This window comes from Branchiostoma belcheri, unplaced genomic scaffold, assembly GCF_001625305.1.
Source record: "Branchiostoma belcheri isolate BF01 breed outbred unplaced genomic scaffold, Haploidv18h27 scaffold84, whole genome shotgun sequence".
Classification (NCBI taxonomy): domain Eukaryota; kingdom Metazoa; phylum Chordata; class Leptocardii; order Amphioxiformes; family Branchiostomatidae; genus Branchiostoma; species Branchiostoma belcheri.
Window position 1 is genome coordinate 966499 of NW_017804509.1, and position 16431 is coordinate 982929.

The 16431-nt window shown below is 42.8% G+C and overlaps 1 protein-coding gene across 1 annotated transcript; it reads left to right on the plus strand.

Annotated features, from left to right (window-relative positions):
• The first annotated feature begins 1138 nt into the window (after nucleotides 1–1138).
• On the plus strand, nucleotides 1139–16312 carry LOC109486905. The gene is made up of 12 exons (XM_019790812.1): nucleotides 1139–1301; nucleotides 5280–5495; nucleotides 5708–5917; nucleotides 6212–6413; nucleotides 6851–7131; nucleotides 7350–7502; nucleotides 7918–8133; nucleotides 8676–8782; nucleotides 14441–14575; nucleotides 14713–14869; nucleotides 15188–15388; nucleotides 15941–16312. The coding sequence occupies exons 2-12, from the start codon at nucleotides 5289–5291 to the stop codon at nucleotides 16310–16312; spliced, it is 2241 nt and encodes a 746-aa protein (XP_019646371.1). The 5' UTR covers nucleotides 1139–1301; nucleotides 5280–5288.
• The last annotated feature ends 119 nt before the right edge of the window (nucleotides 16313–16431 follow it).

A 16431-nucleotide genomic window follows, 5' to 3' on the forward strand; every position in this document is an offset into this window, starting at 1 on the left:
TCTAAGACGGCCTTTCCGTAACAAGAAAGGTACAAAATATAACTCTTGTACAACACCTGCAATACTGTCCCAAAGTCTGTGATCGTGCGACGTGACTGGGTTAGGCTGTTAGTAAACGCGTAACGTTACATAACGTTATATCTAATTAGCTGTATCTACTACATACCTTGTCTAACGTTTAAAGCCTTCAATTCGCTTGAAATTAACGGATGTTGGCATTTACAGTTCGCCCAATGTTTGAACGTCTTTCCTTCATACATGCAGTCTAAGTCTCCGCCCTTTTCTAACTTGTATTTAAGTTTGTTCATATTATAAGAAAAATGATACCACATACGTGGCGGCTTCTAGCAGGTCTCCTTCTTGTGGTGGGTCAAATGGGAGCGTCTAAAACTGTGGCCTGGATACAAAGACACTAAAACGTGTTGTTATAACCAACGTTATGTTTTACATCTCATAATCTTAAAGATATCTCAGTTTCGTCTTTGTCATGCTATGGTTGTCATGCAAAGTACTATATCCAATTTCTACTGTTTTGGCGGTCTTCGCTAGAATGTAGCCATTGCGGAAAGAACCGGTCCAACAGGTAAGCGCTCAGGTCTAGAGGTCAAAGTGCCAACACCTCAGTCACCACATGTCACGCGACTATTGGCAGTCATTTTGAAGGTAGCAGAACACAGTTTTCGCCCTATGGGGATTTCTATAGTTAAGGACCCCAAGATGACTCACTTCGACGCGGTAAAAATTATAGCAGGGTGCACTTCACAAATACGAAAATCGAATATGTTTGAGAAGAAGGTACAAACTACAAAATATCTAGAAACCAAAAAATCCTGTCGGCGTATCTGCTCGTGACGTACACTTTGAAATCGCCTCCTACGGACGTGACCTGAACTGCAGCCGACTCACCCGGAAAGCCAGTTGCACAATGCGGCGCATTTATACACGAACTGCAAAACCTTAACAAATCAAATCATACAGTCTCAAACCCGATACATTTCTACACCACACAGCACAATTTACACCTGGCTGACGCTCTTATTAGGCTTTCTACCCAGCCTTCAAGAATATTCGCTGCACTACTTTCTATACCCGCGTCATAGGGGGTCGCCCATTAATACTGTGACCTGCTACCTTAACCTGCCGGGATTTTTGATGAATCATTTTCGTTTTCGTAGTTTTCGCGCCATGTGTCCTCAGAGCTTGGTCACAGTCACCACCTCATACAACTGAAGACCTTTATTAGTTAATTTTTGCAGCCTGCAGCTGGTAGTGCGTAACGGCTGAACTTCCTCACCTTACAGGTAACATTTATACTAAATTATAGTCTTAAAGCCCCAGCCGGCGTTTTGTGGGGGAGGGGGGCTTTGCACTCCTTTCCTAAGTAATCATTGCGCTTTTTTTATTGGCCATAATAGTCTTCTGATCGTTTCTATGATTGCTTTCCCTACAGTACCGTTCGCGTTATAGTTAACCGGGTACCCCGTTACTAACGAGTTATTTTTTCGTCAGAAAATGGTTAGAAAATCGTCAGTATTTGGTTAGATTTTCGTCAGAAAATGGTTAGAAAATCGTCAGAAATTATCTCTAACGCGTTACCGTTTGCGTTAATGTGATAGGGTCGGATTTCATGTTTGTTTTGCGCGCCGACAAGACAATAGCAATTTGCCACCTCCTGGGGCGTCCGCTAATGTGTTGCGATGTTGCCCCTTGAAAAATAACAGCACCAGAGGCAAGTGGACATGTGATTCGTAAAATAACTTTGTGGTTTATCCATGTGTCGACTGTGTGAAGCGAATTGTGCTATCTTTTAATGCTATTCTATAGTTATTTCTAGCGGAAAATTACGTTGTGTAATACAATGTATGTCAACAAAGTGTAGCAGTGGGCAGACGATGTCTTGTACATTTTGTACCAGCGGCGGCCTACCGCTCTCACAGGACGTCATGGGACGTGACGAAACAAGAAATATCTGCCGTAGAAGAAATATAAATCGGTAACTCATGCCTTAAATTCACGGCGGTTTTTGACACAAAAGAAAAATTATTATAATTTTTGTAAGGCGCGCGGCTTACTAGTACTAGCGGCTTAAAATGTACCGTCACTCCCGGCGCAAGGACTCGGTTCGCCAGCTGAGGACTTTCCACAACCATGATGATATCATAGTTAATAAAGGAATATGTATAGATCTATCATGTTGAAATGATAATTGTAATACATGGTTCTATTTAATAGCGGTAGTTTTGTTTCTTATTTTGAGGGGGGAAACTGTCAAAAATCGAGGGAACGCAAACTGAGATCGGCTCACTTCCGGGTGCATAACGCCAAAATTTCTCGACGATTATATAAAAATGACCACTCATTTGCCGCCTACGGTAGCGTGTACATGGTAGTGCGATCATATCGTGCCAAAGTCAGCGTCAAACGTCAGAAAATCCCCGTAAAAATATAGTTGCAAAACACATTTCCCGCGCACTCAGGGCCGGTCGCCCTGGCCGCTGCCGCCCTGTGTGCAGCATGCTCATTATAATATGCAAGTAGCTACGCTCTGATTGGTTCACCTTAGATGACCTGCGCTGTGATTGGCTAGAACGAAGCCCGTTGCATGCTGGGGCGCCCTTCCCCGCGCGAAATGATCTCGAGAGAGCCACATTTACGCTGGTTTCTACCTTATTTCTACGACTAATTAGCAACATCCTAGTGACGAAATGCGTACTCAAAAGAATTTTCGGGGAAAAAAATATATGTACATGTGGATTTGTGGTGCCTTTGGCGTAATTTTGTTAGTCACATACAACGTAATGTATCCCCCTAGCAGCAACGACTACGGAGAAGGACCTGGGTATATTAACGGATAAAGACCTTACATTTAAGGACCATATACACACAATTGCAAACAAGGCAAACCAGTTAACAGGACTACTGTGGAGAACATTTCAGTTTATCGATCAAGAAGTATTTCTCCTGCTTTTTAAAGCCCTGATTAGGCCACATTTAGAATATGGAGCCTCTGTTTGGTCTCCGTATCGACAGAATCTGATGCTTGAATTAGAGAAAGTCCAAAAAAGGGCCACAAAAAGAGTTCCGGGGTTGAGCAACCTTTCTTTAATACGAGGATAGACTCAGAACTCTGAAACTCCCAACATTGGTCTACAGGAGAATTAGGGGAGACCTAATCAACACGTACAAATACATGCATGGTCTGTTTGACACACAGAACCTGTTCCAACAAAAAGCAGATTCAAGGACAAGAGGTCATAGCTTGAGAATAACAAGGAAGACCTTCAAGGGGAATACTAGGGCATTATTCTTTACAAGCAGAATGGCCAACTGGTGGAACAGTCTTCCTGAAGAAGTGGTCTCTGCACCCTCGGTAAATGCCTTCAAGAACAGACTTGATAAATACATGGAGAGTCATCCAATTATGTACAATCACACGGCCCTGGATTGCCCGCATAGGCCGGGAATGACAGTCCGGTAGAGCAACGAGCAGCCTAAACTGGATGGATACCTACCTGGCTGAAAGGATCTACTATCTACTATCTACTAATGTAACACGGAAGTGCATGGAGTCGGAGTGGCGGCACGGCTTTCCGTCCCACTCTAAACAAAACTCCAAGGACATAACAAAACTCCCCAAAACTGGTCAATAATTAGCCATAAAAATGTTGGTGGGCACGTGTAAATATGCTGCCTTTTTTCGAGTGTTATAGGAATTTTCCACGATGTTTTTGCACATCCCTAACGTTACCTCACGCCCGCCGCCTATTATGTACGGCGGACCGGGGCATTTATAACTTCAGATCATCTAGGTTTGCTTATTCGGTGGTAAAATAAGTTTTTAACAGAGAAAAACAGCAAAACAAAGTTGACAAACTATAGAAACGCTTGCCTGGGCAACAGTGACAAAAGAAAATGTCTATCTAATTGAATTGCGCCGGTGATCGTAAAACGTTTTAAACGTTACAATATAGTAAAATGCAGGCTAGATCAACGTTCCTTCCGCTGTTCCAGCGGTGTGTATCGGTAATTTCCCGCCCCGCATGAGGTAAATTAGTACTCCTCCCATTATTCTGTGATGTTACCGCGGCCTGCATATGAATGCAGAAGTCTAACGGAAAAGTAACGGAAAAGTAACGGAAAACTTACGCAAAAGTTACGGAAAACTTACGGAAAAGTAACGGAAAAGTAACGGGAAAAAACGCGTTAGTAACGGCCGTTAGGGTAACTATAACGCGAACGGTACTGTATAACCAAGAAAAGATCCGAGAGTCAGTAGTAATAACAGGGTCATATGGAACTTTAAAGCAGTGCGGTAAGCACGTGAACTGGGCGCTTCTAAAGAATAAAGAATTCTAAAGAATAAATCCTTAAGGGTGGCGCTGAGGTCTCGTGGGGTGGTGTGGGGAGGGAGCTAGTAACTTATCTCAACCCCCTTAGTAGCGCCACTAGATTTCGTTCAAACTCAATGAAATTCACTCACAACTAACAAAAATATATGTGGATCACACAAACAAAATGTTTTGCAGGAGAAAATGAGAAAATTCAGCAAATTTGTACCTCAAAAATCAACTTCCGGTTTGTGGGGTCCCAATTCGTTTGTGGAAAGTTTAGAGTAGAGTAGAGTAGCATCTACGGCCAGGTAGGACGTCAGTCCAATAGTGTATTCCTCTCGTGGAATTGCATATAAAATATGTCGACGAATGGCTTAAGCTGGGCTTGCTTGCTTACGAAACTTACCGTGTTAAACGGAAGGGGTCCAAAGTCCGGCATAGTTTAATATTTTCGCACAGTAACGTTAACTGTTGTAAATCCATTTAAAATGCGGTTGGAAATTATAGCGGTGGCGGTGAAAAACGCTGGCCTTTTTTTAAGAAAGAACATAAGAAGCTCTAGGCAGTCTTCAGAGAACAGGATTACGCAAACTAGTGGGATTGTTGAATGGTTTGTTGAAAAAGGAAGACCCCAATTGGTAAATGACAGGAATTTCCAGTAATTGTTGCATTTGGAAGTTAAATTTAGTCACAATAATTTTTGTAAATCATGGTGACCGTGATATAATTGTTGACAACAAGCAAGGAGCTTGGTACAAAGAATCAAAACAGCAACAAACACCATTTTTGTAATGAAAGGAAATGAACTGCAATAATAACAACAATAATCTTAATCTTTCAACACTCAGGGCTGCCAAAATCATGCTGTAACATTTTGTGAACTTCTCTACAATTATTACACAAAAAGTGTCATATAAAATCTATAATATACTATTATGAATCTTATAGGCACCAACAATGTCTGCGAACACCACAGACCTCCCCACTGAGGAGGAGATAGACCAGATTAATAAGCTTGGGAAGTTAACTCGGCTTCTCCGAGAAAAGTTTGGCATGACTGAGGATGAAACTGAGGAGATGGAAACAGAGGAGGCGAAGCAGGAAGTGAAGAAGAGGATCAGAGAAGTACAGGCAGCAGCAGCTACAAGCACACGTCCTGGTCAGGTACCAAGAGATAAGAATACTGTGACAGTCATAATTTATCAAACGTCTTGGAATTGTACCTTAGTCAGAGGCGTCCGAGGAAACAACTAATCATTAGCAGCTTGATTTTTTAAACTTCCTTTTAACCACGGGTCCAGTGAACTTCTTCCATCAATTGGTACACAAAAATGTCATATAAAATCTGTAATATACAATAATTATGAATCTTATAGGCACCAACAATGGCAGAGAAGACAGACCTCCCAACAGAGGAGGAGCTAGACCAGATGAAGTCTGGTAAGGTAATCCGGCTTCTCCGAGAAGAGTTTGGCATGACTAAGGAGGAAATTGATGACCTGGAAAAAGAGGAGGCAAGAGAAGAACTGAAGAAGAGGATCAGAGACATACGGGCAGCGGCAGCTACAAGCAGACGTCCTGGTCAGGTACCAGTACCAACAAATTACAATAACGCTTCAAATTTGAGATTACCACAATTTTATTACAATGTTGGGGATGCTCATAGGAAATTAAAACTCTATGTTGGGGACGTTTGATTTATGAACACTATCCATTAGATAAAAAGAAATGGGACAAATTTCTGATGACTTGAAGGTCTCTGGGAAAGCATATGCCAGTTGTACAAAAAAGTCATGTATATTCTCCAAGTAGAGGTACATTATGCTTATAAAAGAAAGTCTACAGCAGTGTCATGAGTTACAAGTGAATGTCTTTGGCAGATTACAGAAATGTTGCAGCGAGCTATGACTGAGAACATGAAAAAGCGGGAAGGTCTAAGGGAAATCTGTGGCAAGATCTTGGCTTTTGTTGAGGAGATGGAAGATGACGACAAACAAAAGATGACTGACGTCTTCGGCCAAGATCTCTTAAAAGATGTGAGGACATTTCTGCAGAATGACGACTGTCCCATCTTAGTCATAGGTTAGTTAATATATTCTCCACTACACCTCATCTCCAACTGAAAAAATGACCAATTTGGCAAATAATTATTAAGTAATGCTAATTAATATTAGTAATTGTAACATCTTACTTAAATTAAACATAAAGGTTCTATTAAAGTCTTTTACTTAAAAGTTGGAAATATCAGAAGTAGGTACATGTACGTCATACCATGTAGGTAGTGGGATAAGTAAAATAAGTGTATGATATTATATCAGGTATTTCTAAACATTTTCTTGCTTTGATTCACTCATTTTAAAAAGTCTAAACTTTAATGATCAGACAGTACCTGTTGTGTGACTTCATATTCAGCAGACAGGGAAATGCATTGTAGCTGTTGGTTTAAAAATGGGAGGGGGGGGGGGATAATGGGGAAACTGATGCTGATGCCACTTCATCTGCATTTCTTTATGATGTAGGAGAGTCCTCTTCAGGCAAGAGCAGCCTCCTCAACTTGCTGCTGGGAGAGAACATCTTGCCGGTGTCCCATCTGGCCTGCACCTCCACTCTGTGCTTCGTCAGGCATGGCAAAGTAAAGAGGGCTACAGTCTACCTGAAAGACCCAACAGCTGGCACCAGAGAGCAGACCATTGATCTTAAAAATGCGAAGGATCAACTTTGTTCCTACATACAGAGGGGACAACAGAATGCAGAGGCGGTAGAGAAGGTGGTCATAGAGTGGCCCCTTGAATTCCTGAAGGTTTGCTTGTGGATTGTCACAATAATTTCTCAAAGAGCCTTTGCCACATTTTCGTAACTTTGATGTTAACTATTTATATAGAAATCTTTTTTGCTACAACAAAAATACAGCAACTTTCCTAAATCTTCTAGAGCTTACATACATAGATACAAACAAATGGATACAAATATGAACTTACATACCTGTACAACTACAAGTACGTGGTTAATATTTTTCAGGGTGGAATATGTCTTGTTGATGGCCCTGGGATCCTGGCAACAACAGAGATGGATGAAGTAGTGGCGGGTGCAGTGTCGTCCACTTGTGCATTCATCTACATGATCAACAGCTTCATGGGAGATGGGGAGGGGACTGATGAGCATATGGATGGGGTAAACAAACATTTCCTCATTCTCTCAGTCATACACACACACACACACATACAGGCACACACACACATGCACACACACAGGCACACACACACACACACACACACACACACACACACATACAGGCACACACACACATACAGACACACACACACACACACAAAGACACACTCATGCACACACATACACAGACACACACACACACACATACAGACACACACACAGACACACACACACACATACAGACACACACACAGACACACACACACACACAAAGACACACACACACACACAAAGACACGCGTGTCACACACAAAGACACACACACACACACAAAGACACACACACACACAAGACATATGCACACACACACATATTTTTAATTCTGAAGACACAAAATTTGTCCTTTCTGCTTCAGCTAAGCCGCCTGCTGAAGTGGTGTCAGAAACACAAATGGGGGGACGTGTTCGACATGTCTCTGTTTGACCTCAAATCCACCATATTCGTCTGCAACAAGTGGGACAGTGTCCAGCGAGAGGAGAGAGAAGTAGTGAAGGAAGACTACTTAAAGACACTGAGGGGCCACTTCCCAGAGCTGCGAGATGATCAAGTGTTCTTCTTGTCATGCAATAAGGTACAGCTTGGATGAAAGTGGTAGTAAGAGTGAATGTACTTCCATCATTGAATGGGGTAAAATGGGTAAAATGCATTGAGCACTGACTGATATGCTTATTCCTCAACACAAAAGTTAACACGTTAACAATATGTGTCTGGCTTATGCATTCAAAATTTGCCGACTTGCACAAGTGCTGTGTGCCTGTGGCACAGACAGTAAGTAATGCTTTGCCATATGGATCAAAGTCCATCGACAGATGCATGTCCAAACACTACTCATGCATCAGGCATTGTGTGAGGGTTGCATCAGTGGTCTGGTTGTCGTTTGGAGGATAAGCTTTAAGTAATTATTGTAAAGAGAAGAGTAGAGGTGACATTACAGGCTTGTTGTCTTTTCTTTTATCAAATGACATTGTCACAATGTAAAGTACCAATGCCGGAACTAAGTAACATTGATGCCCACTGACTGACAGTGATTCAAAAAGTAAGAAAAGTGCATTTGTATTGTCTGACAACAAATTTATGGCAAAATGGTTGAGAAAGTGTATGTTTTGTTTGCAGGCTGTTGGTCCTGGTGGTCAGCTGTCTCCAGAGTTCACCAGGCTGCTGGAGGGATTAGACGTTCTGCTTCCACAGAGTCTGCAGCACAAACTTGAGCTGCAGTACCAGTGAGTAACTCAAATGGTTTTATGTTTCATCTTGTAAATCGCTTAAAAGAGTTAAAATGGTCAATTTAGAGTATTGATGCAATATTTGGTAACTATTAACTTAAAGATCTTTAATAGTGGGGGCACTCCATGCAGTGCCCCCAAGACCCTGACCAAGTACAACTACAAGGTACAAGCCTTAGGTAAGATCTTTAAAAGTGCCATTACCTGTCTTTATTTGGAATTTTGTCTTCTGAAGTACAGTCAAACCTGTCCAAGCTGGCCACCCAGCGGACCAAAGAAAAGTGGTCACCTTGGACAGGTGGTCTCCTTGAAGAGGGTCGCCTCACAACATGTCTGAGGCATAAATGGTTTCCAAGTCGAGATGTTTTAATGTCAAATGCTGTAAGCATCTTCAGTTCTGTGGTGAATGCATGTGGTGAGGGTGGCACCTGGAGCAATTTACGTCGCACAAAAACATCATCCAGCAGTCAAGGCAAACTGGCTGGTTTTTCATGATTGTTCATTTAGTTATCATCAATAATCAACATGACCCAAAATGATGTGGCACCATGGGCAGGAATTGGGCCTTGAGCAGACCCAATTCAGGGCAGTCACCTTGGCCAGGTGGTCACCTTGGACAGGTTGCTTCATGCTTGTCAGTCAATGGGGAAACATTTGGGGACTGAGAAAAAGCAGTTACCACGGCCAGCTTGGGGAGGTGAAAGAAAAACTAAAAGAAACACCACGTGACTGATGGAACTGCTCTTTGACTGTTTGTTTGTTTTTATTTATTTAACCAGGGGGATACATATCGCCCGTAGGGCGCTTTTCAATGAGCCCTGGGCCTGGGGAAGACCCCAAACAAAAACATCAAACTCAAACTAATACAAATAACAACAAGAAGCCATAGGCGACAATCCTCCGTGAAGTTTTATATATTTCAACAAAAACAATCCCAAGCATCAACGCCAGACCTGACCTACTGTGCAGACATTATAATTAGGCAACGGTTAATACAATGAGGGCGCGTCACAAGCATAAAACATAAAAAGACCTAAATCCATTACTGCTCCCAGGGCGTGTAAAGATACTGTGCTTCAAGTTCGAAGTTCATTTTGATTACGCACACACAATCATTGCATTCACATAAAGATTGGACTATCATGGTCGTGTCACTATTAACGAAGACAACCCCACCGTCTTACCGTGCCTGTTACTTATTAAGCGCGACTGGACCGCGAGTGTTACTACCGCCGGTCAGATACCCGGGATATCTGCTTAGAGAACCTCTGCTACCAGACAACTGCCTAAACCTACGGCCTATTCCACAGGATTGTAAAAGTAGGGATGTTTCTAAAATATGCATTTACTTCAATATCAAAACTGCTACGGTGAAAATAAAAAGACGTGCATCATCACGGACATAATGGTACACCACATGCCCAATTACACAGAAATGCGACGTACGGAAGAATGCGTTTTGGCTGCGAACATCTTCCAAAAAACTTGGCATCTCTTAAGCATGGGCTAAAACATCTGGAACCACCCCGTATCTGCATGAAGTTCCACCCCCCCCACTGCTATTCCAAACAACGCGTTTTTCTGGACCATTCCAATTCACCTCGTAATTGTAGGGGTGCGTCTGCAATATTACATTGACCGCGAAAGCAGCAACGGCAAAAATACACATTTGTGCATCAACACGGGCATGCCCGCAGACGGCGTATAAAATTGCGTGCCGATTACACAAAGAGAACCCAGTGTTTTGACTGCGAACATGAAAAATCAGCCGATTACAACACTCCGTCCGGAGGTCCTGACCTCCTTCACGGAGTAACAAAAGTAACTTATAAAGTTACAAAAGTTACTAAATAATACAAAAGCAAGGTAACTTAAGTAGCATACATTTCGCATGAAATCATAATACCAAAATAAGTGAAACAAAAGTGAAGCCTGACCATCATATAACATAGAACCAAGGTAGGACAAAAAAGAAATCAAGATTAAAATCAGGCTTGGAATTTGCATATCAATGATTGCCCAGTACATAGAGTTGTTTGAAGGCTGCTAAGGTCCTGGCTGCTTTTAGGTGATGTGGTAGTGTGTTCCACAATACCGCCCGAGACGAAGAAAAGGCACGTCTTCTGTATTCTAGCTTAGTCATTGGCAACTGAAGACCTCCTTGCGCCCTGAGGCGAGTGTTGTGAGTATGCACGTGTGATAATTGTGTGAACATTGCAGTGATGTAGGAAGGAGTCAAACTGTTAATAGCTTTATAGACGAGAGTAGCTTTGCTTTTCTTACGTATTTCAACCACTGGGACCCATTTTAGTGTGTTTAGAAGGCAGAGATCGAAATTCATTTTTTTGACTAGGTGCACTGGTGCACCTAACCAAAAAAATTAGGTGCACCAAAAAAATTTTGGGTGCACCACATATTTCCAGTAAGCACATTAATAACTTAAATATTACTAATATCAATTAATATCCCACACGTAAAGAATGCTAAAAATGATCGTAGCAAGAGTCGAAAAAAAATATATAAAAAAATCTAGAAATGTCTTTTTGCACTAGACTCCTCGGTTGATTCGGTTTCGGAATCCGACTCTGATGACCCGGAACTAGACAGTCGGAAGGAGCTCGGGAGGCCGTGGAGGAGGGCCCGGGAGTGTTGTCGAGAGCACATGGCGGCCCCCCTCCCCCTCTGTCTCGGCGCTCCCACGGCACGGTCTGTCCACTTCTCGCTCGTCCGGGCGTGTTTCCCGTTGGTTTCCAGCTTCATCGCTTCCTTCGGGGTTTTGAAGAGCTTGGGCTGATGCTGTTGCCACATCTCTTTCGTCTTCATCACGATCGGACCTCGGCTGAAGGAACCGTAGAAGCGAAGTCTGTCTCGACATATTTGTTTTGCTTTGTAATCCACGAATTTCATGGCCGAATTTTGTCGACACCCGGATTTTGACGATGTGACCTCGAAGATTATCGAAGTCAAGCGAAAAATGCACGAAAACAACATTTTGTCACATGACATGCCCCCGAGGTAAGGCCACACCGATTTAATTTTATGGATGACATCCTCTGAAGACTCCCAAACTAGTGCGCGCGGGCGAATAAAAAAAAAGTCCGGCCAAAAATAAAAATGCTACTGAACCACAGGAATACAAAGCTGGTATTGTGAATTGCCGACAGTACATAGTGACGTATACGACAAGCCGGCACATGCTGGCTTTTTGTGGCATTTATGAATCGGTACTATACTTATGTACTGAGTTCTTGAATCGTGGCGCTTCGAATTCGATAGCTTGGGTGCTTGGCTCCGTTTTGTCGCTGACTAGCATGGACTACCCAGGTCTAGAGCCAGGCCAGAGCCTCGGTGGAGGTGATCTTTTTTTTTTTTTTGAGGGCGACAGGCGAAAATCAATGCGCGCGCGGATGTCATCCATAAAAATTAAGTTGGTGTGGCCTAACTCCCAAAAAGCGTCGGAAAGTTCCGGAAGCGATCGAGTTCGCGATGTTTTGGTCACATGACTATCAAGAAACCGGGGAACGAGAAAGAAGAGATCTCTTGTCCAGTGTTGTAGTCGGGATCCGGAAGTTGGTGGGTAACGCGATGTCGGCACTGCGCCGACACATTTTCGGGTTTTAAAAACTGAAGTAAATCTAATTCTATCTCAAGAATTTCAAACAAGCAGTGCATCAAAGGTTTTTTATTATTTTATTCCATCACAGCAATGTTGGAATTACAGTGTTTTGTACCTTTACCGTACTTAATACTACAAAAATATTTAGGTGCACCGGTGCACCCACAGTCAAAAATTGGGTGCACCGATCCAAATTTGGGTGCACTAAGGTGCACATGCACCCATTATTTCGATCCTGGAAGGGTTGAGGTAGACGTTCGCCTGTCACAGCCCAGAATCACCCGACCCACCCTGTTTTGTAGCTTTTGCAAATTTTCAATGTATCCCTTCCCTGCCGTGTCCCAGACAGTGCTACAGTACTGTATGTGCGGAATGAATAGCGTTGTGTACATTACATCTAGGGCTTGTCTGTTTAGGTAGGGTTTCAAGTGCTTAATAATGCCAATGGTCTGAGCAAGTTTCTTGTACATATGTTTGAAATGTTTGTTCCATTTGAGTAGGCAATCAATAGTGACCCCAAGGTATTTAAAACTAGTCACCTGTTCGAGCTTAGCCCCGTCTAATAATATAACATTAGACTGTGAATACAAACTTTCAGACAACAAGGGCCAAACACATTTTATAGGGCCACATTAATTCAATTTCTTGGTTCTTGGATAAGAAATAAACAACACTAAACAAAACAGGCTTCTTACAATGTACCAATGCAACCAGTTTATACCAGGCCTGTTAACATTTCATGCATTCAAAGAATTTTCATATGTTTGATCTACATGTACATAACATGCATTTCGCAGGCATGTAAAGCTTGTGTTGCAGAAGGCATCCCAAATCATTAGGCTGAAACTGCACAGTGCATGTGGAACACAGAGAGAAAGGAGGAAGGCAAGGGAACAGGCCAAGAAGCGGCTTGAAAACTTTGAAACCCATGCACAGAAGGTCGTGAAGAAACTTGAAGAAAAGTTGGCAGCTACAAAGAGGAAAGCTGAGGGCCATCTCAGAACATTCCTTGAAAATAAAGCCATTGAGGACAGTGTCTACCAGAAGGTACTGAAAGACTTCCCTAAGGTGACTGGCACAACAAGGTTGATAACTGCCATTGCTGACGAGATTCAGTCACAGTTGAAGAGTAACCCAAAGGCATCAGCCTTCAACCAGTGCATTCGTGAAGCAGACATCACACTCAGGGAAGAGTTCCAGACACAGTATGGCAGTTTGGTGGAACGGCACAATAATGTGATTGAAGAAACGCTGGACATCCTGCACCTTCCATCCAAACATATGCGATGTGGTGGGTTTTTCAAACATGCATACTTTATTGCAAGTGCCTTCTATCACATCCCTCTGATGGCCAGCATGGTTGGTCTCAACCCTGATACCACCAAAAACTTTCACAAAGATCTTAAGAAGCTGGTATCACGCCGTGGCAAGAGGAAAGAATACATCTGGCACTGTACCAACGTCGTGTTTGATGCAATGATAGAGGCAACAGAGATTGAATTGGCCGTGACAGAACACCTGGAGGGACCTATCCAATATCTCAAAGCATGCAAAGATGCTATTCCCAAACTTCAACAGGTTGATAAAGAACTCATCCAAGATGCTAAAACAGAGACAAGACCAGAAGAAGTAAGAAGAAAGTATGGACCAAAACTGGAAAAAGTTGATGCATTGACTGAGCAGCTTTATGGCTTATATGCTACAAACATCAAGAAACACGAGTTTGGCCTTACTCACGGGAAACCAGGTGACTCCAGTTGGCATCGTCTCGAAGTAGGGGGGCAAGGGTGTGTGTACCGCGTTGAAGTCAGCAAAGATGGAGGCAAGTTCACAGCTGCTGTGAAGATCCAACATTTGCTTCCTTCTGGTCATCTGGTGCACTTTGTCACAGAGCTAGAAAACCTCAGGTACAGGAATATTATACATCTATGCATTCGTCAGTAGTTAATTGCTGGACAAAATAGCATTTGTTGAACACGATAATGGGACAATGCACTTTGAAACATTCTGATGCAGCCATTCAATCACTTTTTTTTCAGGAAGCTGAAAGGAGAACATGTCGTGAAATGCTTCGGAACCTACCATGGTGAAACTGATGCTAACGGAACCCCAAGTCTGGGCTTGGTGATGGAGTACTGCCCAAAAACACTGGACGCAGTGTTGTTTGAGAAAAGGTAAGCCCTTTTTTTGTCACATGTCCAATGACAAAAACTGCCTGTAATTTATACAAATTGAATGTACTTAGTGGCTTTTAAGGCTTGAATCACAATATTGAGCTACACCGACAGCATCTTACAATTCTACTTCCCAGAGAAAACAGCCCAGCCTGGTGGGATTCTGACAAAAAGCAGCAGGCAGTAGCCTTCAGCTACACCAAAGACAAGGCAATACAGCTGTGTGAGGGGCTAAAGCACATCCACGATGTGATGAGGTACATGCACAGGGACCTCAAACTTATCAATGTTCTGGTAAGTCCTTGTTGATGATCTGTAGGTACAAATGTACAGGTAATCCAAACATTGAAATGTTCACACTGGCAAAGGAAAACACCAAACTTGAAGGTTTTTGTTTCATTGCCAATTCAAAGTGTACGAGTTTGAAACTCTACAGTCATATAATTGAGGCAAAAAAACATTTATCATTGACTTAAGCAATATAAAGCTGGATGATGGATTGTCTTTTAGTGTATTGTGTGTACTATTTTTCTTCTGCATTGAATGACATTATCAAAGTGACTGCATCTGAAAATAAAAACAAAGTAGATTGCATCGGTCCATTTTGTTCAGGTGTCCTCAGAAGGAGTGGTCAAACTTGCTGATTTTGGCAGCTCCAAGTCAGAGAAGGCCTACGCCAGGACAAAGGAGGGGACGCCATTCTACACGGCGCCAGAGGTGTTGGCACAAAAGAAGTACAACAGGAGTGCAGACATGTACAGCATGGGTGTCATCCTGCTCGAGATGTGGTACGGACGGACTATTTACTATCCGGTATGTGCCTTTCTTCTTTCTGTAAAAATATCTGGCAAAGGCATGATACTTTCCTCCCCAAAGTGTTACAAAATCTACCAAGGGTATAAGGCCACAGCAAGTAATTTTTACGGATGACATCAGTGCGGGCATTAATATTTGTCTGATTTGGGAAAAAAAAATTTTGTTGCCTTCTGACAGTGGTCAACATGCCAAAAATGGGCAAAGATGTCTGTTGCCATGCTGGAAGGTGGATGGTAGATAACTATGAAAAGAGGAGACAAGAAAAGGCTCTGATTTAATGATTGTTTCTTACTTTGATGCAGTGATATGTGATGCTGATTGTGTAATATGTGCTTCCTACTGAATCAACACCATTTGTACAATGATTGAGTCAAAATTTCAAATTGTAGGAACCTTGTTTTTTTTCACCCAATCGCATTAGATTTGGAATCTGCGGAGAATGTCATCCATAAAATTTACTTGCTGTGGTCTAAATAGTATGACTCAAGTTGTCAAAATGATCAGAATTAAAGATGGATAACATATTTCAAACCTGTTGATTTCTTCCAGGAGGATCCTGAGTACCAGTCCCAGTTTAACGAGGCTGTACCGCTCAACGTTGACCAAAAGCTTCCCCTGCCATCTTGGGATGAAAGAGCTCCCCCTATCCCTGAGTGGCAGAAGCTCATCAACTGGTGTCTGAGGAGGAACCCGAGACAACGTCCGACAGCAGAAGACTGCGGGGACAGGATAGCAGGGATGTCGCTGTCACCAACACGGGGGGCCTCTCGGCCACGGAGAACCTCTCGGCCACGGAGAACCTCTCGGCCACGGAGAACCTCTCGGCCACGGAGAACCTCTCGGCGACAGGCAGTTTCTGAGCCACAGGGGGCCTCTCGGCTACAGGCAGGGTCCGAGGAGAAGTCACATGACATGGTGTAGTCAGGGTCACCTTGTAGACACATTCATGTAAAAAAAAAAAAATTAATGTAATCATGAACATGATTACATGTCTGCTAATAGGACCAAGCAGAGTTGGTATATGTAACTGCCTATAGCCT

What these genes read in the sequence shown, in the direction of transcription:
- LOC109486905 (XM_019790812.1), top strand. Translation starts at nt 5,289, where the DNA reads ATGTCTGCGAACACCACAGACCTCCCCACTGAGGAGGAGATAGACCAG. An exon ending in CAAGCACACGTCCTGGTCAG is followed by an intron (nt 5,496 to 5,707) that starts GTACCAAGAGAT and finishes TGAATCTTATAG; the next exon opens with GCACCAACAATGGCAGAGAA. An exon ending in TCAAACTTATCAATGTTCTG is followed by an intron (nt 14,870 to 15,187) that starts GTAAGTCCTTGT and finishes CATTTTGTTCAG; the next exon opens with GTGTCCTCAGAAGGAGTGGT.